This window comes from Halichoeres trimaculatus, unplaced genomic scaffold (assembly GCF_033239565.1).
Source record: "Halichoeres trimaculatus isolate MK-OKI-2021-1 unplaced genomic scaffold, fHalTri1.1 fHalTri1_scaffold_7, whole genome shotgun sequence".
NCBI lineage: Eukaryota > Metazoa > Chordata > Actinopteri > Labriformes > Labridae > Halichoeres > Halichoeres trimaculatus.
This window is the reverse complement of record NW_027437185.1, coordinates 27999077-28021476: the sequence shown is the minus strand read 5'-3', so window position 1 is coordinate 28021476 and position 22400 is coordinate 27999077. Positions and strand designations below refer to the sequence as shown.

General features: G+C 38.9%; 1 protein-coding gene across 1 annotated transcript; it reads left to right on the top strand.

The window, feature by feature from the left end:
- The first annotated feature begins 849 nt into the window (after nt 1–849).
- LOC141793179 (complement C3-like) lies at nt 850–22023 on the top strand. Its single transcript, XM_074673670.1, has 40 exons — nt 850–920; nt 1464–1659; nt 2483–2645; nt 2863–2951; nt 3794–3887; nt 3981–4068; nt 5416–5518; nt 5666–5786; nt 6027–6142; nt 7765–7911; nt 8463–8562; nt 8713–8801; nt 10542–10733; nt 10893–11048; nt 11254–11380; nt 12036–12143; nt 12352–12442; nt 12530–12758; nt 13142–13354; nt 14462–14519; nt 14620–14709; nt 14796–14999; nt 15183–15258; nt 15335–15494; nt 15597–15692; nt 16878–17028; nt 17227–17312; nt 17726–17803; nt 17898–18047; nt 18154–18216; nt 18332–18413; nt 18521–18563; nt 19075–19165; nt 19355–19441; nt 19532–19634; nt 19728–19811; nt 20152–20241; nt 20367–20450; nt 20746–20890; nt 21882–22023. The coding sequence occupies exons 1-40, from the start codon at nt 850–852 to the stop codon at nt 22021–22023; spliced, it is 4656 nt and encodes a 1551-aa protein (XP_074529771.1).
- The last annotated feature ends 377 nt before the right edge of the window (nt 22024–22400 follow it).

Below are 22400 nucleotides of genomic sequence, written 5' to 3'. Positions count from 1 at the left end.
ACAGTGGCCTACTTAATGACCTGGAGGGCACATTCTGTTGTGTTGAGCTTGAAAGTCGTTACACCCCGTACCTAAAACCTGACCAAAGATCTGGGTTTCCACAAAATTGCATGAGTGTCATCGTCACCAGCAGCACAAAGTTTGAATATGCAGTAGGGTAGAGAAAGAAAGACTTTGGAAGTAAATTCACTCTGGACTACAGACACTTTGTACTCTGTAGCTCTCCACTCTTCATCCACACTCTTGGACCTTTGTTTCAACGCTTGACTTTTAATCAATAAGAGGACTTTGGCTCAGGTAAGACTCCATGACTTTGGCTCCATGTTGTTATGAGGAATGAGACAGTTGAAACCCCTTTCCTGAGGGCAGCTGTGCCTCAGTTCACTCTTTGTGAAGCAGAACTAAGCTCTCTTTTTAGGAAGATCAAGAGTTACAATGAGGGGGTCATACAGATAACAATCCTCTCAAGCCCTCAGTCTTCCTTGTTGCTTGAGCACCTTTTTCTGGCACCTTTCCAGCTACCTTCCATTTGTAAAATTTTTAAAGCACCATGCATACAGATTTTATCAGTGGCTTTTAGTGGCTACCCTCTTTATGGAGGCTGTCCATGATAATCTTCTGGCCAGCTGTCAGGTCAGCAGTCTTCCCCAGTGTGTTTGTGTTTGTTCTTCATTGATTAATCAATAAAGTGTATTGTTAAAGTTTAACGTTACTTTACAGGCTATTTTGCATGTGACAGCCAAGAATAAGGTACTCTCTTAAAATGCTAAAGGAAATACTGACCTTTACTTGGTATTCTTTTTTTTTCTTTTATCTTTTTTTGATCCACCTTCAGGAACTGTGCAGAGGATGTGGAGGACTCTGCTGCTTGCCTTGTTGGCCTGTGGATGTCTGTGTTGGCTTGCAGATGGGACACCTCAGTGTGTAACATCCTTACTTACTGTCTTCATTCACCTATACTTCATGTGTAATAACTTGTGGATGACAGCTCCTATTTCTGCATCTAACTCACCAACACTTATAACAGAGAACATGTTTCTAACAGACTGCCACAAAAACCGCTGTGTTTACAGCAGTAAACTGTGCTGTGCCGGTTTGGCTCACACACAACAAGCTTGATACTTTTCAATAGATATATAGTTTGTGACCATTTTCAGCTACGGGTATTTAGATCCTTTGTTAGTGTATTTTTTAGGAAGTGTAAGTGTGTGCAAATTAAAAAGTTACGCGCCTTGTTGCAGCAGTCACTGGTTTGACTCCCACTCTTTCTCCAGCTGTCCTATCAAAAAAGGTGGTAATGCCCTTAAATATATCTATCAAAAAGCGTATTGGAACTCTTGCTTGTTTGGTTAAGTCTAAAATCATGTCCTACATAAAATAGGCTGTCTTCTGTTGAACAGTACATGACTTAAATGCTTTGGTTAATTTGTGGATTCACCCTTTATCTCTTCTTTTCTGTGCAGACAGATGATGTCTGCCCCCAACCTGCTGCATGTAGGAACAGCAGAGAACATCTTTGTTGAGTGTCAGGACTGCACAGGAGCAGATATCCCTGTGACTATATCTGTGAAGAGCCATCCAACAAAAAACATGATGCTGGCATCCACAACTGTGACTCTCAGCAGCAGTAATCACTTCCAGGCTTTTGGACAAGTAATGGTAGATGAAAAATTCTTATTTTATCCTTTCTTTATTCCATTTTTGTTCTCAGTGGTGGACACTCATCTTTAATGGATGCCTTTAAAACCTGAAGTAATCGTAATTATGATCATGATGACTGCAACCTCCATGACTGAGTTTTATGAAAGCAAGAGATACAGTGTAGTAAAATACACTTTATTTGGGGAAAAAATAGTTTCACAGCTCTTAATGCTGCTTTAATTGAGAAAAACAAAAGTTTAACACCCCCCCCCCCCCCCCCCCCCCCCCCCCCACAGTCCTTGTCCTTTGTGACAAAAATTTCAACCAACAAAGTTTGTTTTGTATGAAGTTTCCTGTAATGCAAGTGACAGAAACTGGACTGAGGCGGAAAAAACTTTGTATTGGAATGGGGATGAAATTTCAGACTTTGAGCTTTAAACTGATAAGAAATAAAGAAGCAGGGTGTAGAGCAGTTTCATTGAGGGGCATTTAAAATTATTAGCTTTGCTTGTAGGGACTTTAAGTTTTCTCATTCTCTGTTAAATTATTCCAGGATTGTTTTGCTTGTGCCTGATATTACAGAAGTTTTTAGATTGATGCAAATTTGGATTCAAGGAATATTAAGAAAAAGTACTTCTACAACAACAACAAAAACTGGCATTTGTTTACTACACACATTTGATATACATATTGAAAATACTGACATTTTAAATCTTTTGTTTGTCTGGGTCCCAGGATGATATGTCACAGTCAATAGGCTTTATTTTCTAGTATTACGCTCTTTGATCCATAAATGCACACTTCGTATTCCATTTTGCTCTTCACAACCTGTCTGTTTCAGGTCTCACCTGAACACTTCAGTAAGGATCCTGGAATGAAGCAGTATGTGTACCTTCAAGCTCAGTTCCCTGACCGCCTGTTGGAGCAGGTTGTTTTAGTGTCCTTTAAGTCTGGGTACATCTTCATCCAGACTGACAAGACCCTCTACACCCCCAACAGTAAAGGTAAGTAATAACACAACACCAATTTAACACCATGTTTCCTTGAAGGATATTGTTGCAAAGGCATGATAAAATACTGCTGTGAACAATATTTTACCATACTTTTTTTTTTTGAGAACACAGAGGTTTTTTGTTGATGTTGTAATCTGATAAACAAGATAAAAAATAACCACCTCCTTTATCCTTTATTAACCTCTCACCTTTGACCTATTTGTTTCAGTCGGCATTAGGTTGTTTGTGATGTCACCTGTAACGGAGCAAGTGGAGCCAAATGGTTACAGCCAAGATGTCGTCAACACTGAGATTGTGGTATGGTGTATTATCTATGAAAACCAAATTTATGAACATGCATTCAAAGTAGAAGCCTATTGGTTAATTTGAATCCCAAGCTTTGTTTAACGAGGAAAATGTATTTCCTTATAGACCCCTAATGGCATCACCTTACCTCAGTTTCCATTCCCAGTCATCAGAAATTCAAGGATTCAATTTATGGAATATAACTTACCCGAGAGTGCGAGGTGAGTTCTTCGTGGTTTATGAAACAATTCAACTCAAAAGTGAAGTCATAGCTTGGATGTTTTTGCTTTTCAGAAATGATCTCTTTTCAACTTATTTCTGTTTAAATATCAGTAAATGTTCTGATTAAAAATGTGATTGGAAAGGAAGAATGGATTTGGAAAGGAGTTGGTGAATAAGGTCTTCCAAGCAAACAGCTCCAGTTTCTTTTTCTTTTTTTTAATCTATGATTTTTAAAGTTGCTAGAAGTTGAATTTTGTTTTGTGGCACAGCAGGCCAGCTGTAAACTTCTGTTTCTGTCTTTGGGTTAAAAATTGTCTGTTTGTGTTGATTTTAGCAGCCTCCTTTCCATACATACTCTTCTTTTTTTCTTGTTCTGAAACAATTTGGTGCCAAGAGACTCTGTTGACAAGGCTATTCCCTGCTGAATTGGCATTCTGGCATTAGCATCTACTGTTCTCTCAGCCCAGAGGTGTTGAGGCAGGTTGAACTAGAACTAACTCAAAATAACAGTCAATGGTTAATACAAAGACTGCCAAACCACAAATACACATTATTCTGTTTCTTATGAAACCTTTAACCTTCAAACGAAAAGGGTTTGTTTTTGCTTGTTTACTTGAAAATATAATCTTGTGTTTGTGTCTAGTCAAGGGCTTTGGAGGATAGTTGCTAAGTTCAGCAGCTTCCCACAGCAGAGCTTCTCCACAGAGTTTGAGGTCAAAGAGTACGGTAAGCCCTTCATTTCCTGCACAATGTTACATGAATGCAATAATTTGTTTTCTTCGTTGTTAGACTTGCAATTTAATCGTTCTATTTTATTAGTGCTGCCCAGTTTCGAAGTTAAACTGACGTCTGTGAAGCCCTTCTTTTATGTGGATGGCCAAGATTTCACGGTCAACATCAGAGCTACGTATGTAAAGATTTTTCTTCTCTAGGTTTAGACACCAGGTTTGTTTGGTCAATTTATACTGCCTGGCCCAAAAAAAAGGTTGCCACCAAAAGAAAAGTTCTCACACTCTAATATTTTGTTGAACTGCCTTTAGCTTTGATTATGGCTCTCATTCACTCTGGCATTGTTTTGACAAGCCTCTGCAATGTCACAAGATTTATTTCCATCCAGTGTTGAATTAACTTTTCTCCAAGATCTTGCACTGATGATGGTAGAGTCTGACCGCTGTGCAAAGCCTTCTCCAGCACATTCTTCTCAGTTGGGTTAAGGTCTGGACTCTGTGGTGGCCAATCCATTTCTCTTTCGCCATTTGAGCCTGATGAATCCTGGCATTGTCATCTTGGAATATGGCCATGCCATCGGGGAAGAAAAAATCCATTGATGGAATAACCTGGTCATTCAGTATATCCAGGTAGTCAGCTGACCTCATTCTTTAAGCACGGACTGTTGCTGAACCTAGACCTGACCAACTGCAGCAACCCCAGATCATAGCACTGCCCCCACAGGCTTGGACAGTTGGCACTAGGCATGATGGGTGATCACTTCATCTGCCTCTCTTCTTACCCTGAGGGCCCATCACTCTAGAACAGGGTAAATCTGGACTCATCAGACCACATGACCTGCTTCCATTGCTCCAGAGTCCAATCTTTGTGCTCCCTAGCAAATTGAAGCCTTTTTTTCCAGTTAGCCTCATTGATTAATGGTTTTCTTAAGGCTACACAGCTGTTCAGTCCTGATCCCTTGAGTTCCCTGCACTTTTTGCATGTGGAAATGCTCTGACTTCCACTATTAAACATAGCCCTGAGTTGTTTTTCTTTGATTTGATTTCACTAAACGTTAAGGTGATCACTGATCACCAACATTCAGGATTTTTTTTCTGGCCACATTTCTTCCTTGAAGATGATGGGTCCCAACTATCCTTCTAGTTTTTAATAATATGTTGGACGGTTCTTAACCCACGTTTAGTAGTTTCTTCAATCTCCTGAGATGTTTTCTCTGCTTGATGCATGCCAATGATTTGACATCTTTTCCCCGACTAGGGGATGTGTCTTTCCACATGTTTATTAAAGAAATGAAAAGCAACTCATTGCACCAGTTGGGGTTAAATAACTTGTTGCTAGCTGAAAGATGATCGCCCATGCAATAATTATCCAAGAGGAGGCTTGTATCTATTTGCTCAGTTAAATCCAGGTGGCGCCTTTTTTTTCTGCCAGGCAATATATTTGAGAATAAAAAAAAGGTAGTCTAGTTAGTCCATCATTAGTGAATAACATGACAAGCATTAAACTTGATTTTCTATTCTTTTAGGTATCTCTTTGGTGAGGAGGTGGAAGGAAAGGCTTATGTGGTGTTTTGGGTGTTAGTTAATAATCAGATGCGTAGCTTTCCGAGTTCTCTTCAGAGTGTACCGGTATGTATTCATTATTGTGTAATACTGCCTGGCTATTAAGCACTAAGCACTTTTCAATTACTTTTTATGCATTTTAGGTTTCAAAGTTGTGACTTTGCTGTTGTACCTTTGTGCTGTTTTTAACAATGTGTATCTGCATTTTAATAGATCAAAAACGGAGCTGGAGAGGCTATTCTAAAGAGAGAGCATATCACAAAGCACTTCCCCTCCATCCATTCTCTCATAGGGGGCTCTTTATTTGTTGCAGTTAGTGTGCTGACAGAGGGCGGTAAGGAAAGTATTCATTCCTGTCGAACATATTTTATATTTTGTGATCCTTCATGACTTCCTTTGTCAAAAGTTCTGAATTAGAGTCTTAAAGTTTCCAAACTAGTGCAAAAATAGAAAATAATGATACCGTGACAGTCTGAATCAATCTGTTAGGCAGTGAGCAAACTGTCATAAATGCATGTTTGCACCAACACATTGATTTCACTGTCTTGTATTTCTGCATCACATTATGTTACAGGTGCTGAAATGGTGGAGGCAGAGTTGAAAAATATCCTGATTGTCGAGTCACCTTACACCATCAGCCTCAAGAAAACGCCTGGATATTACACACCAGGAATGCCTCTTTTTGTTACGGTAAAATACCTTTTACTACCTTTTTTTTTGTTTATAATCATATGACAGCCACAGGATGATAATCCCTTTAACAAGATAAATATTCTTACATAAAATGTCCCTGAGAGATGCTTTTGAGATAGTTTGTGCAGCACTTGTAGTGCAGTTTGCAGAAAAACAAACCTGAGAGCATTACTTTGCCTGCTTTTAAATTTCCTCAAATGCTTCAAATCTTTGGGCTCATCAGATATTGTCATACCAAGACTTGGTCTCTGCATTTAGATATGGGCTTCCTGTGTGGTGTTAGAAAACAGAAATGTAAGCCAAGACATCCCTGGCAGGACCGGAATCAAAGCTGTTGGCTGATGATGACACAAAGTGCAAATTTTCACAGGGCTGGGTTTAGTCAGCAGTATGTAATGTAACCAAGTTAAGACTGGGGCTTCTGGTGTTAAAAATAAAATTAAAAAAAGAAAGAAAACACTTTGGGACTCTCACCCAAAGAATTTTATAGATATCCTATTCAGTTCACCGACCCTTCAACAGAGGGTTTCCCCTTAAAGACACACAGGTGAGTTCCACAGATGAATACAAAGGTGTGTATTTTAGAAAAAAAAAAAAAACATAAACACAAACTTTATGTGTATTCGCAATAGAAAACACTCACTTTAAAAATACAATAATAACTTACTGTAATAATAAATAGACCCGGACAGGCCTCCTGGACAGAAATTAATCCTAACTTTTACTGAGTAGTGACTCTTTACAAAATGTTACTTAGCAGCATCGAAACAAAGAATTTTATCAAAACCAGGACTTCGCCAAACAATAAAGAAAATAAATCTGAACTAAGGTAGTGTAATGCTAATTAATGAAAAAGAAACAAAAAAAACAGCAAAAAGAACAAGTAAAAAGCACAAGGCAACAGTAGCAAAGTGTACTGAAAAGCACAGCATATCAATCACTGGCATATCAACAGCTTAAGAACACTTAGCAGTAATGATAAATGCAACAAACAATTCTTTACCTCAACAGTTTGCAACTTCACAACAGCATTACTTCCCAGTAATCTCTCGTATTGTTGGCACTTTAAACTTGAAGAAACGCCTCAGATCCCCACACTAAACGTGGTTCTGGGAGTAAAACAATAACGTTAGTGAAATGTTAAGTAAGCTAACCATGGGGTAACCTGCAGCACACCGCTTACCTGCTCCTGATCTGTAAGTACACAGAGAACAAGAGGAGCTTCTGCAGGTAAATGTCCCCCCCAGGCACAATCAGAGCATCAAGCTTAACCACTTACCAGCCAGTAACACATGCATTTAGCCAAACTGCTGGAAAACTTAAGAGAGTGAAAAAAACTCAAACCCCTTTCAACAACTTTTGTAACTAAAACCACGGACCTGAAACACACAAGTCAACATGGTCGCTCCAAAGTTTTGGGAGAGTTTGAGTTTCTCTGATTCCCATTTCTGTATTTCTTTGTCTTACTTCAAAGTTGTTTTGCTGACTAGTTACTCTGGTTCTGAACAGTGAGGCAATCGACATTTAATCATTGCGTTAATAACATGTATGCACACCTAACAGATATGTGTCTGTGAAGGTTGTTTTCTGATAGCTGGCTGTTTGGTTTCTGATGGCAGGTTGAAGTTATGAATCCTGATGGCACCCCAGTACAAGGTGTTCCAGTGGTGATCGATCCAGGTAACGTGCAGGGGATCACTTTATCTAATGGCAGGGTAAGACTGCCCATCAGCACAGAGGGCCAGACCAGCAGTCTGCTAATAACTGTAAGTATTTTAATTTACCCTTTCTTTTAAGGCTTAGCTTGACAAGCCAAAACTTTTGCATTACATCAAACAGAGTCTAATGCCATAAAATGTGTTTTGCTAACATCCAACAGCCACTTTCATATGTGGAAGCTGTGTTACTGGTCTTCAGTCCCGTGGTGTCTGAACACTGAATAATGTGGTGCTGTACATGATTCACATCTGTGATCTGTAAATTAAAGTGTAGCTATAGAACTTTTCATATGTGCAAAAGTGGCACTTGTAGACCCCAAAGATGATCAAAGAGGCTGTAGAGTCTGCTGCTTCTCCCCATAAATGAACTGATTGTACCATGACATCACTTGGAAAGGCATTTGCTCAGCCAAGGATTACAACCAACACTGGCAACACTGCTAAACACTGAAGCCCCATCCTTTAGATTTTCTCTTTATATAATTAGAAATCTCATGGTTTTGCTTTCTTATCAGCAGAGTGTGAAGCCTCCCTACCTAAGTCTTACCAGTTGTAACAACAGGTTTATGTCGTGTTAACCCGTCTGTCTGAAATTACAGGCTCGGACCAATGATCTTAAAATCACAGGTGAAAGACAGGCATCAGACACGATGCAAGCTCATCCACATTACTCGAAAAGCAACAGTTTCATCCATTTAAGTAAGTAAGAAGCATCCTGAAATAAACATCAGTGGGTGAAGAAAAGAAAAGAAAAGAAAAGAAGGTGTTTTTGGTGAAAGTACCATAGTATGAAGGAGCTAATGAATCATTTCACAGTGTGCCACATATCTCTACTTGTCAATTTTACAGGCGTTGCTTATGATGAGTTAAAAGTGGGAGACAATCTGAAAACTGTCCTGAGAACACAAGATCAAGCTCAAAGGGACATCACTTACTTGGTGAGGGAGCTTTTACACTGTTACATGTGATTTCTGTGTTTTTTATGCATTGTTTGTTGTATAGACTAATCCTACGGCTGATTTGCGGGCGCCATCGTGGCTGGCCGCCATTAATGCGGTGGAACAGCGGTATCTACTACCACCCGCTGGCGGTGAGAGCGATAGAGATGTTGGTAATAAAAACGTTGCAGAACCACAAGAGTACTGAAATCAGAGGGCCATAAGGCTTAAGTTATATTTTACAGATGAAGGATTTTGCCCATGTCAAATATTTATTTAAAAAATAACGTAAAAATGTGAAATGCTTGACTCTATCTGCGACCAACCTCCAGAATTCACTCATACCACTTGCGGTTATAACCAGCCGTTGACAGCAACAAAACAGCCTGAAACACAACCGCTCATCTAGTATCATGTCTTACTAGAGCAAAGATGAAGCCACACATTTTAGTAGTCCTACAAAATTCTACCTGAGTTTAAAGACAAGAAAAAGCCGAACCCAACTTCAACCTGAGCTGACGATCGTGTTATAGCATTGCAGCCTGTCTTTAACTACACTACGGGGTCTCGAAAGTGACTGGAAAAAGTAACTTCTCCATCTATTTGCTTTCAATTTCGATAGAAAAAAGTCAAAAGTATGACTAGCTGCCTCTTGTTTACCTTTTGATGCATTTCATACAGTAAACAATCAGTACCTTCAGTAAACTCCCAGTTAGCTTCTTAGCTTCTTTGCTATCATGAGCAGCTAACAGCTACGTTTCCACAACACAAAACACCAACAAACACTCAGCAGGATGTCGAAAAACGTTGAATGAACTAATGTTAGCTATGTTGCTCACCCATTGATGACTTAAGTCCTCACAGTCTGATAAATCCAACAATTAAATACTGACCGCAGTTAAATCCAGCTGCAACCGCTGTTCACCTTAAACTTTGACATCCAGCCGTCCTGCTATCCTCGCCATCGAAAGAAGAAAAGCTCATCTGGTTCTGGAAAAGTTAAGTGATGTCCTCCGTTTGTTGAAAGTTAACTGCGGTCCTCCGGTTTTTGATAGTTGACTGCTGTCCTTTTGTTGTTTATTTCTCCATCAGATGAGCTGAAGTTACGTCTTAGTGCTGTGAGCCTGCGCATGCTAACCAGCTACGTCTTCGTATTTAGCTCATGAATATTCAATTAGCCATGTGCTGCTTGGGAATAAGCAGGATAATCGCTACCTGGTATCCGCACAAAGAAAGTTCTTCATATAAAATATAAAAAAAAATAACTATGAACTAATATATAGAATAATATAAAGTATTTGATTATCATTTTTCATTAACTTACACCGTGTGGCTGATTACTTGTGGTGACCTACCGTAACTGCAATGGAAAGTACAGTTAAGGACAGTAGCACAGTCCATAAGGTGTCAGACAGGGACACTCCGCCCGAAGCAAAGGCTTGTGCTGAAAACACTCTTTTTTTTTTCAAAAGCTGTAGTTTTCCACTGCTGTTATGGCAGCCTAAAAGTGCACACATTCCTCCAGATCTTCCTAGCATGGTTATATTACGGTGGTAAAGCAGAAATATTATGGTTTTGGTTAATTCGTCTGACCGCTCTGATTTAAACATGCGCTAGTTAAGGAGCGTTTTCCACCGCAGTAATGGCGGCTCGTCACCTCGCGAGGTTCTCAGGATTGGTCTATACACAGCAGGGGACTGATGTAAATGTACTGATGCTCACTCATGTGTGTCCCTGTAGGTCTTGAGCAGAGGTCAGCTGGTGAAATTTGGTCGTCACCATGTAAGAGGTCATGCGCTGACATCCCTGATGATCCCCATCACCAAAGAAATGCTGCCATCGTTCCGTATCATAGCTTACTACCATACAAATGATAATGAGGTGGTTTCAGACTCTGTTTGGGTGGATGTAAAGGACTCCTGCATGGGCAAGGTGAGACATTAAAAGCTGCTGTAGTCAGAAATTGATGAAACCAATGAACAAACTGATTACATACTGACCTCAGACTCAATTTGCTTTTATTATTTATAAAACTACTCAAACTGAAAATTAACTCAAAGTGTGATGTACTGCCATCTTCTCCTCATTCAGTTGCAGCTGGAGTTATCAGGACCTGCTCCATCCCATGAGCCTCGCAGGGCATTGCGTCTGACAGTAACAGGAGACCCGGAAGCCACAGTGGGATTTTTCATGGTCAACAAAGGTGTCCATGTCCTAAACAACAATCACCTCTTCACCCAAAAGAAGGCACTTTCTTTTTTTCATTTTCATTTTATTTCACAATATCTGTTAGGGAATTATATAATAGTTACAAAAGACGAGTTGCACGTGGTAAATATTAAGTTTGTGAGGCTGACTTAAGTTTACAAATCATTCTGTTGAATTAACATGCTATAACATGAAGCTTTCATTGTTTGTATTTCCATGTGTTGTTGACGGACACCCTGCTCAGGTCTGGGACACTTTAGAAATGTCTGACATAGGCTGCACCCCAGGCGGAGGGCGAGATGGTATGGCTGTGTTCTATGATGCTGGGCTGTTGTTTCAGTCCAGTGCTGTAGGGACTCCCTCCAGACTAGGTGATTAAATTTTCACTTCTTTCTCCAAACATACCTTCCGTAAGGCTTTAGAGCAGTATAGAGTACTAATGATGTACAGCTATTCAGGACAGGTGAGTGTCAAACAGTTTTGCCAAACACAGATGATAGTTTCCAGCACAAAACCCCCAGAAAACACCGAAATGCCTTTCTTATATGGATAAACAATAATTAGCTCCATGATGTTGTTTTAACTGCCATACAAAACAGGCACAATGACAGTTGAAGCATACATTAAACAATTACTGCTACAAACAGCAGCAGCAGCCAACCATTCAAGCACACCAATCTCCGGTGAATTACCGCCCCCTTGTGGACTAGAGGTTACATGGGTTTATAAGATGAGCTGCATCATAGCCTCTCAAAAAGAGGCATATCTGAAAACGATGATCACATCAAGACAGATTATTGTGTTTCACATCAGCAACAATATATTGCACTGCACTGACATCTGTGCCCCTCACTGTGCAAGCACTGATATCCAGAGTGTCCTTGGTGACTGCTGACCCCCTCCTTGACCTTGCTTTCTCCATGCACTTTTGAGTTATAAATATATATATATATATATATATATATATATATATATATATATATATATATATATATATTAACAATGCTATCTATGTTGTGTTCCCAGAGAAAAAATGTTCAGATCCCACCAGGAGAAAAAGGGCTCCATCTATAATGGAAGCCACAACCAGCCTGAGTAAGAACTCAAAAGTACAAAATCATCACATAAATAATTGTAGACGTGCAATGCTAACTTTTGACATCCAGGTCTTTGTTGTACTAGTTTTTAAAAGATTAAAGTGAGAAATCTCATTTGTATAGCATTCCGAAGAATATCTCACCTTTAAAACAACCAAGTGGACTCAAATGGAATATCTGAAAAGTCAAAAACTGCTTTACAACAAGTTTTTATCTTTTCAATCACACTTAAGGTGATGATGAAGATGTCATGGTATATTCTCGAACAATTTTCCCTGAGAGCTGGATGTGGTCAGAACTTAAACTTCCAGCTTGCCCTCGAAGAAACCCTGACTGGTCAGTAAAATACATCTTTTCACACAAAAACTACCTAAATCAACACCTACCCATTTTAAAGCGACTCTTAACTTTTCTTTGTTTCAGTGACTCTACATCACATGTGAAAATTGTGCAAATACCAGACTCCACTACAACCTGGCAGCTCACTGGAGTTAGTCTGTCTCGAACTCATGGAATCTGTGTTAGCGAGCCATTGGAAGTGAAAGTGCGAAAAGATTTCTTCCTCGATATTAAGGTGCCTTACTCTGCTGTTCAAGGGGAGCAGATGGAGGTTAAAGCAATCCTCCACAACTTCACTCCAGGTCCTATCATAGTAAGTCTTCGGTACGAATCCAATGTTTGTCATGACTAAGCCAATTAAACAATGATACATTTCAACAAGGACTAGCAATTTATGTCTTTGGATCAGGGATGGATAATTGTTGTCAAAGATTAGGGGCAGATTAAAACTTTTAGATTGTGTGGGGTCAAGTGAATGGTTCAAGTTAAGATTTCAATGTTTTTAATCTACTTCTTTAAAAAAGAGAAAAAAAAAATTCTCTAAGGGTTAAAGACTTGAACAAAGACTTTAAAGAGATCATATTTTGACAATACAAGAATCCATTAAATCCTTCTCCTACTATGTCCTCTTTGTTAAATGTCAGATTTTGACTGCACTCACTTCCGTCCCTTTCTTTCGGCTGTCTGTGTCAACAGGTGCATGTGGATCTGCTTGAGGAGCAGCATGTGTGCAGTGCAGCCTCCAGGCACGGGAGGTATCGTCAGGAGGTCAAAGTTGGTCCTCAGTCTCAGCAATCTGTACCCTTCATTATTTCTCCTATAAAAGAAGGGGAGTACACCATTGAGGTCAAAGCAGCAGTGAAGGACTCGTCTCTCACAGATGGCATCAGGAAGAGTTTGCATGTGGTGGTACGAGGATTACTCTATGTTACTGTTTAAAGCAGCTGTGAGGAGTTTCTGTGTGATCTTGCACCAAATTCAAATACAAATTCATTCACAAGATGGGGCCGCATTTAACCAATCATTCTTAATGTTTGAGAAATCAGAAACCATATTCTAGAAGGATGTAAATTTGCACTGTGAGTTAACTTGTCTTATTAACAGATGTTTGTTTGTTTTGTGTTAACTTATTTAAAATTTTACCAAAGTGCGAGAATCCTGGAAACCATGAACTTTAAAGTGTAAACTTATATCATATTACTTTATCATCATACTTCATTATTTAGCTGTCCAGATTCTTTTGGGCGCTCCAGCATTAGGTGTCTTCAAATTCTAGAGTCTTGTTCTCACTGGAAATTGCACACTCAGTATAAGCACAACATAGATGTGCCCTCAGGTCATTGTTGGTCATTGTTTTTATGAGGCACCAATTTTTCTCAATGCTTGATGCCAGGCAAAGCTCTGTCAGGCTTTGATAAGCTAGCAAATGTTAGCTGTTTTAGCTCCTGGCCATAGACTGCATATGACAAACAGGGTACAATGAGTTGTGAGACTGTATCCCTGGCAGACGGTTGGTTGAAAAAGAAAGTAAACAGTGATGGAACTGGTTGGCAGAGGAGAGCTAACCAGTTTATTTTGTAATTATTTGTCGGGCTGTTGTGAACAGAAATATCTCAGATAGTTTAAGTGTAGGGTTATTCACATAATCACCGCCGTGTAGTGGTTAAAAACAAGAACATCAACAAATTCTTATCAACAGGATTTGGTTAAAAATTGAACATTTGTGGGATATTGGTATGAGATTTCATTACAAACCCTGAAAGACTAGATTTATACAACCAGTACAATGATATGTTATATGTATTAGCCTGTTTATGGTTGCATTTTTGAAATCTTAACAACTACTCTCAGCTAGTTCCTGTGCAAGTTTGTCAGTTTAGGTAACATTACATTGATGGTCTTTGATGGAAATATAAACCACCCTCCTGCTGGAAAGACAAAAGAAGCAATCAGAAATTGGAGAAGAGATTATTCTGTATGTGAATTGTGACCTTTGTCCTCAATGTTGTTTTCCAGCCTCAAGGTGTATTAACAAAAACAAAAATGAGTGTAAGTCTAAACCCATCCAAAAATGGTAAGTTTTCATTGACTACCCAGATTATGCCTTGATTTACTGATGTGTGTTCATCACATACCAAGTGTTTTCTTCTCATTTACACCATTTTACTGTTCAGGTGGTAGACAACAAGAGATACTTAACAGTGAAATTCCAAAGAGCAATTTGGTTCCAAACTCACCGACCAGCACACTCATCTCTGTGACAGGTAAGCAACATTTTATCATAATTTGATTTGATATGGATCTCCATTCTTCTTAACGCCTGTTTTTTATTGTTCTTGTTTGCATGCAGGTAGACTAGAGTCTAGACTTACAGACACTGTTATCAGTGGGAACGGAATGGGAACTCTGATCTACCAGCCATCTGGCAATGGAGAGGCTAATATGATCCACCTGACCCTGCCTGTCATCGCAACCATGTACTTGGACAAAACCAACCAGTGGGAAACTGTGGGCTTCCAGAAACGTAACGAAGCAGTCCAACACATTAAACACGGTAGGCAAAACGGCAAAAACGTGTGTAAATATCAGGGCAAAACCAGAGGTCTTAATGACACCCCTCTGCAAAGAACTGTAAAGAGATGAGAGATGAGATTAATACAAATGTTTGAGAACTTTATCAGCTGAAAGCCAAGAGTATTTTGGTTGTAGCTCAGAGAGACTTTTTGTGTTTGTCCAGGGTACCAGCAAGAACTCAAGTACCGTAAAGGAGATGGGTCCTTTGCTGTGCAGAGCAGTCAACAAAGCAGTAGTTGGTAAAACACTGAAAACTGAAAGTGTATCCAATGAAAATATGTAAACATTTAGTAAAACTCTCTTCTCTTTTCTCAGGTTGACAGCCTATGTAGTCAAGATGTTTTCTATGATCCACAATTTTCTACCAGTGCAAAAAGTTGTAATCTGTGGCGCTGTCAAGTTTCTGATCCTCAACGTGCAGCGACCTGATGGTTCATTTAGAGAGCATGGAGGAGTGATTCAGACAGAGATGACCGTGTGTTCTCTTATTTTACTATCATACATCCTTCATCTTGATATGAAAAGTGTCCCACTTCATGGTCACTGATTGGAATGACTAAGAGCAGTTTGTGTGTAGGGTGATGTGAGTGGAACAGATTCGGACGCCTCCATGACAGCCTTCTGCCTCATAGCCTTACAGGAGTCAAGACCATTGTGCGCTGAATACGTGACAGTGAGTAGAGCAGCTCTATTTTTCTGACAGGGTTATATTCTTCAATCCTTTTGCTTGTCGGTGAACAGATTGAGTTGTCCGAAGTGCTGAAACACCACTCTAGTTTGCTCTGACTTTTTGCTCTTCAGATTAAGTTTAGGGCTGTGAGGCCAAGTTTCAGGTCACAGGTCTCTCCAGGACCAGAGTATCCTCCCTCCAAGTAACTATAAAGACACTCAGAAGACCAGCTAGATGCAGTCGGAGATAAAACAATATATATATAACTATGTAACCATTTTAAATCCATATGTGATTAAACATATTTGCCCCAGACCTTAGCTGTGTCCTTAAAGGAATAGTTCAAAAGATGACCTAGCCTTGCACTGCACTCTACTGCTTGTGTTTGTTAATGCCATTTCTCCTTGGATTGTAAAATACTAAAAGGATTTCACAATATTTAACTGTAATATTTCAAAATAAATTCCTGTACTATGGCTTCACAAGCTTTAACTGTAATGTTCACAATTGAATATTGCAAATATTACTGTAAAAGCCAATACACGCACAGTAAATTGATGTAATCTCTCCGTTTTAAATTATTACCAAGATTTCATAATATTTAATTGTATTATTTCACAGTCAAGTAGCGTGTTAAGACTTTCCCGTCTGAAAACACAGCAAGTTACATTAACCATGCTCTATTGTGGGATGTATCATGATTTAACAAAGTAGGGGCTGATTAATATTATTATGTACAAGAGCTGGATCCCTGGTTTATTACTTTAATGAGCCCAGAATGAAGTAAGACAAGCACAAAATTACAGTATACAGCAGCAGTTTTACCTTAACAGCAAAATATGTACAGTAAATAACTTGTTGTGAAATATCTTTAAAAGTTCTGAAATAGTAGCAAGTCCATTACTGTAAATTGAAAGTAAAAAAATGTAGTGTATTTTGAAATAAGCCATCAGAGGCTGTGTCTGAGAGTAAAGTTTGATAGTAAACTCCTTCTCTCCTGCCTTTAAACACAAGAACCATAAGCAAAAATAAAGCATGACAAGGCAATGAAACACAATTTAATGCCATCTGATTTGCCCCCCCCCCCCCCAAAAAAAAAAAGATAAAATAAATTTCCAAACAGAAGTGGTATTTTGCTTTGTTATTCATGCATTTCCTTTTTGTTTTGTTTTGTTTGTGTTTTTCCAGTCGTTGCCAACCAGCATAGACAAAGCAGTGGCCTACCTGGAGAACCGTCTACCCAGCCTTACAAATGCCTATGCTGTTGCCATGGCATCATATGCACTGGCCATTGAGAATAAACTGAACCGGGAGATTCTTTACAGATTTGCCTCCCCAGGTATCAGCACTCAAATCTCTAATATTAAATGTTTTATGTAACCCAACTGACACAGTAACGAGGCTGTTACAGACTTATTCACTCTGTGCTGAACTAATCATTTTAATGATTTGACTATTTTCTTTTTCATCTTTGTTGGATTCACTGTTATTTATTAGCTCAGTAATGAAAATGTAATTGTGTGTTTTACTTCCTCAGATTGGTCTCACTGGCCAGTGGCCAAGGGACAGATTTACACAGTGGAGGCCACAGCTTATGCTCTCCTTGCTCTGGTCAAAACTGAGGTGAGTACACTCCTGTTAGGAAACTGTGGTGGTTTATTCAATGTCCTAAAATACTCATTTACCTCCTTACTTTAAAAAAAAGTAATTTAAAAATTATGCAGTCAGGAACCCACTCAAAAATGAAGCCAGTGACTGTCTTCAATTGATTGATAAACTCTCAATGTATACCTCTGTTAGTCACACATCATACTGAATTTCGTAAGGCTGATAGCACACAATATATTCAGTCAAATGTTTAGTGTGATAGTATTTTAGGGCTAACTGCACTTAACAGTATTGAACCAATGTGGACCGTTTGAAAGGCATGCACCATAATCAGGGCAGCCGTCAGTCTCGTCCAATTTCACCCCAGTGAAAAATAGATGGGGCACAAAGGCATGCCCCAAATGTAATCTTTGCTTCTGTTAATCAAGGCCTTTGAAGATGCTCGACCTGTGGTCACATGGTTGAACCAACAGCAGAGGGTGGACAGTGGATATGGATCAACACAGGTAACAAGGACTCTCGACTCTGATTCGGAGAATTCCTCATGTTTTTAACGTGTCAGGCTTTTAAATGAAAAATCCCCCTACTTTTCCTTTTCAGGCAACCCTAATGGTGTACCAGGCTGTGTCTGAGTATTGGGTCAGGGAACCAGAAGATGATCTGGTTGTGACCATTCTTTTGCCCGGCAATTCAGGGTCTCAAAAGTTCAGGTTTACTAGAGAAAACCAGCACTTCACTAGAACATTCCAAGTAAGGAAGCTCTTTCACTCAAGCTCACAACAGCTTATTCTCATTGTTGTTTTAATTGAATCTTCTTTCTCTGTTTTTGTTTGTGTGCACATTTTAATTCTTTCAGACCACTGGAATAAACGAAGAAGTCGGCGTGACCGCTACAGGCACAGGAGAAGCAACAGTTACTGTAAATACAGTTGAACTTGTTACCAGAGTGTAAATGACTTTTTCTAAGATCTTAATGGGTCATGTTGGTTCCTCTTAACCTTCTCAAACATGAGCTCTTTTCCATTTTGTGACAGATGTCGTCACTGTATTATGCTCTGCCTGAGCATAATAGCAGAGACTGTCAGAAGTTTAACATGTCAGTGCAACTGTTACCTGGTAATCTGTTTTTTTAAAATACATACAATATAATTGGCTTCTTGTTAGATGTCATTTCTGTTTATTTGTGAGTCACAGACGAAACTAACTACTTTCCTTTTTCATAGATAAAACAGATGAGATGACCCACTGGCTGCGCATAGATGTCATGTGAGTAGAGAAAAAAAGTCATACTTATAAGTGTTGACCTGTTTCCTCTTATATTCCCTTTCTGTCACTACTGGCTATTTTCCAACCTGGAATGTAACCAGAATTATGGTCATTCTAATTGGAGAGTCTGACTTCACTTCCTTGAAACAATCTGACCAGGGAATTCATTGAATTTTAATTATCATACATAATGAATTACAAAGAAAATGTACCAGGGTCTAGTCTCACTCCTTTAAGGTTTGTAGTTTACATAATTGAACAGGCATTAACTCAAATATAAACATGTTTAAACTTTCAAACCCAATTTCCAGAAGCCTTTAACATCCAGTATTATTTACTTGCTGAAAAACACTTTTTTTTTTTTTTGCCTTTGCCTTGAATACAACTTGAGACATTCTAAACACCTGAAAACTTCAAGGACGTTTTGTCAGACATTGAAACAAGGGGTTATGCTTCCTTGACTTCTGCCCTCTGGTTTTGGGTCCAACAATCCCATCCATTTCCTGTGCAGGTACAAAAACCCATTTCGAAGTGCGATCATGTCAGTCCTTGACATCGGCTTGCCAACAGGCTTCACTGTCAACACAGAAGACTTGAACTCTGTAAGAACTTCTATGGATGCACATAAATTTGGCTTGTGTGTCTTTAAACTTCAAGCACATTCAACACCAACCATGACTTTGTGAGACATTGCTGGTTTGACAGAAGTGTTAGAGTTTTTTTGCACTTGGAAAAAATAAATGCAAATTTACAACCATGTTTAATGTTTAACAATGTGTGTATATTTCTAGCTTTCTCAAGAACTTCCCAGCACCATTGCCAGATATGAGATAAACTCACTGTCTGAAAGAGGCTCACTAATCATCTACTTGGCTAAGGTAAGAAATCATCCCTTTTCTCAGTCCTCTTTCCTCTCTTTTTGTTCCATCTTTGTCTAAACCTGACCTTTGACATACATCTCTCCACAGGTTTCTCACACACAGCCAGAGGTGATCAGATTTAGGATTCATCAGAAGTTTAAAGTGGGAGTCCTTCAACCAGCTGCTGTGTCCGTCTATGAATATTATGACCGTGAGTCGTACAGAAACACTGGGACAAGTATTTCCCCAAGTATCTAATGCGCATCTATTTATGACAAGAATCTTTTTTCTGTTTTTCTTGCAGAAACAAAGTGTGTGAAGTTCTACCACCCAGAGAGAGACACAGGACAGGCACTTTGCGTAGGCGATGTGTGCATATGTGATGAAGGTGAGCAGGACAATGTCCAAAGGAACATTTAATGGATTTTTATTTGTATATCTTTAAACATAGATTATCAATAAAAGAAGTTCTTCAAGGGACTCTTAGAGGGTTTAACAACATCAACCAAAATTCTAGATATGGCTAGTTTTATTATTGATTTGTATTTTTTTAAGTTTCTGTCACAAAACAAACTCCTAAAAACTCAAAGCAATGTTGGCTACAAAACAAGTCACTCATGTGGTTGTAATTAACCAGATTCAATGTTCAACACATCTACATTTACAGTTTTGCCTCATTTATCAAGTCAGCAATGTGTATTTGTTTTATGCCTGTTGTGTATTTCCAGGGAGCTGCAACAAGAAGAAGGTTGGTGTCAGCAATGAGGAGCGGATTGATAAAGCTTGTGATCCAACACTGGCCAGCAAAGCACACTTTGGTAAGAAAATGAAAATCATCTTTATCCAACAAACGCCTTTGACCCATAGCCATCTCAGTGAAATCTGCAAGTGACTGAGAGAATCATCAAGTGAAGTTACAAACTGTAATCATGTGCATCCACAGTGTACAAAGTTCGACTGGAACGCTTAACAGAAGGATCAACCGTGGATAACTACGTAATGAAGATACTCCAAACCATCAAAGAAGGTGGGAGTATTATTTTTCCATTTCTTCATGGTAACTGTCCTCCAGTGGGATTAATCAAGGTAGACTAACAATGTCTCAATCGCAATCTCAAGTATCATGTCAGAGCTAGCTCAAAAATCAACCAGCTGGTACTTTAGAATTTCCTGTTTTTATAAATAGAAGGAAGCGAGAAAATGACACCAAGATAAGTGAAGAATTAAAAAAAGACAAGTCGTGCTTTTCACAGAAATGTTAACTGTCTGCTATCTTTTATATATGTTTAACCCTTCTTTACCATCTCTCTTATATATGACAGGGAGTTTTGTTGTGACCTCTCCGGGTGCACTTCGCACGTTTCTTGCTTATAAACACTGCAGACAATCTCTGGACCTGAGACCTGGTAAAACCTACCTGATCATGGGACGACTTCGAGATAGTCTCAGAGATGCCAAAAACCTACAGTGAGTTTGTTGTGTGTGTGTGTTTTTTTTACATTATGCTTTTTAATCAAAGTTTATTGACTGTGGTCAACAGTTAGTCCTAATCAATCACCTTAAATCAAACATAACAAATTAAATTTTATATTTAAAAGTCCCTGAGACCAAATTAAATGACTGCCACCTAGAAGCCATTCAGACACAGTAAGGGTTAGGGTAGTTTGTTATTTCTATTTAATTTCATCCACGTCGGTGGGAATTCACACACCCCAAAAAACTGCTCTTACTGCTTTGGATGCAGTTGCCTGCTGAAAATCAGTTGGGTTAGCTGCACCTGTATGCTTAGTTCACAGGTGATATGGCTTACACTCAAAGGGGCCCCAACCTAGTACAAGCAAGGTGTACCTAAAGAAGAAGCCAGTGAGTGTAAATCTGTGTGTCATCTGTAAAACAATGAACACATGAGCCATGTTTCTTTGTGAGAGGACCCAGAGGTAGCATTTATAAAAGAAAGGAAACAGAAGAGGCTCAAAAACAGCGACCTGAGGGATTTCCCCAGTTACAAAAGCAACACATCATGAGTAAGATGACCAAGCAAAGCTTAATCACCTTATTAGATGATAGAAAGGTAAGCATCTAATGTGATATTAGTCTATAACCATGCCATGACTGCATAGCTCCTAAATTCCAACACAGTGAGTAGGTGATTCCCCATTTTAAACCTGTTACAATAAACTAGCAATTTATAGACTAGTAATTTATATCTAAAAAAAACCCCCACCAGTTTGAAAGTTTCTCTTTCATTCTTTCATATTAATTAAAAAAAAAAATCAATTGTTGCTTTTTTGTGATTGGATTCTGTATCTTCATGATACTGTTTATGATAATCAGTGAATAACTTTGAGTTGAGGGAGTTCTGTTTTTTCATACTGCACTCCTGGGCTGATGCCATTGCATTCTTAAGTTTTCTAGCCACTTGAAGAGCTGATTTGTTGTTTTATGTTGCTCCCATTAGGTATCACTATGTTCTGAGTGAGGGAGTCTGGATCGAGTACTGGCCCACAGAAGAAGAGTGTAAGACTGAGGAGTACAGACCAACATGTGAGGGTATAACAGAGTTGGTTGACCACCTTGAATTATTTGGATGTGTGATATAGAAAAACTCAGAGAAGAAATTTTGTACTTATTTCACAAATGGTTATTTTATGCAACACTGCTTTTAAATAGTCTCTAAAAGTCATCATGTTGCACTGTATTAATTAAAATATGATACTCTGACTCAGTGTTTCTTTAATGTTTGTTTCATGTGGAAAGAGGTGGTTTTTGAATCTTGATTCAAAAGGATAATGCAGACAAGCAGCTGGCGCACAAAATTAGGTTTTATTTTTTATTTTAGTGGAAATGTTCAGTTTAGTTTATGCTTAAATGTTTAGTTTACCCCAATAAAAGCTAAAGCTAAGTTAGCTCATGGTCAGATGGCTACAGCTAACTGTAAGTAAAAGACTTTAGCACAAACATCTTTAATTACTGAAAC

What these genes read in the sequence shown, in the direction of transcription:
- LOC141793179 (XM_074673670.1), top strand. Translation starts at nt 850, where the DNA reads ATGTGGAGGACTCTGCTGCTTGCCTTGTTGGCCTGTGGATGTCTGTGT. An exon ending in CCAGCAGTCTGCTAATAACT is followed by an intron (nt 7,912 to 8,462) that starts GTAAGTATTTTA and finishes CTGAAATTACAG; the next exon opens with GCTCGGACCAATGATCTTAA. An exon ending in GTCAGTGCAACTGTTACCTG is followed by an intron (nt 18,414 to 18,520) that starts GTAATCTGTTTT and finishes CCTTTTTCATAG; the next exon opens with ATAAAACAGATGAGATGACC.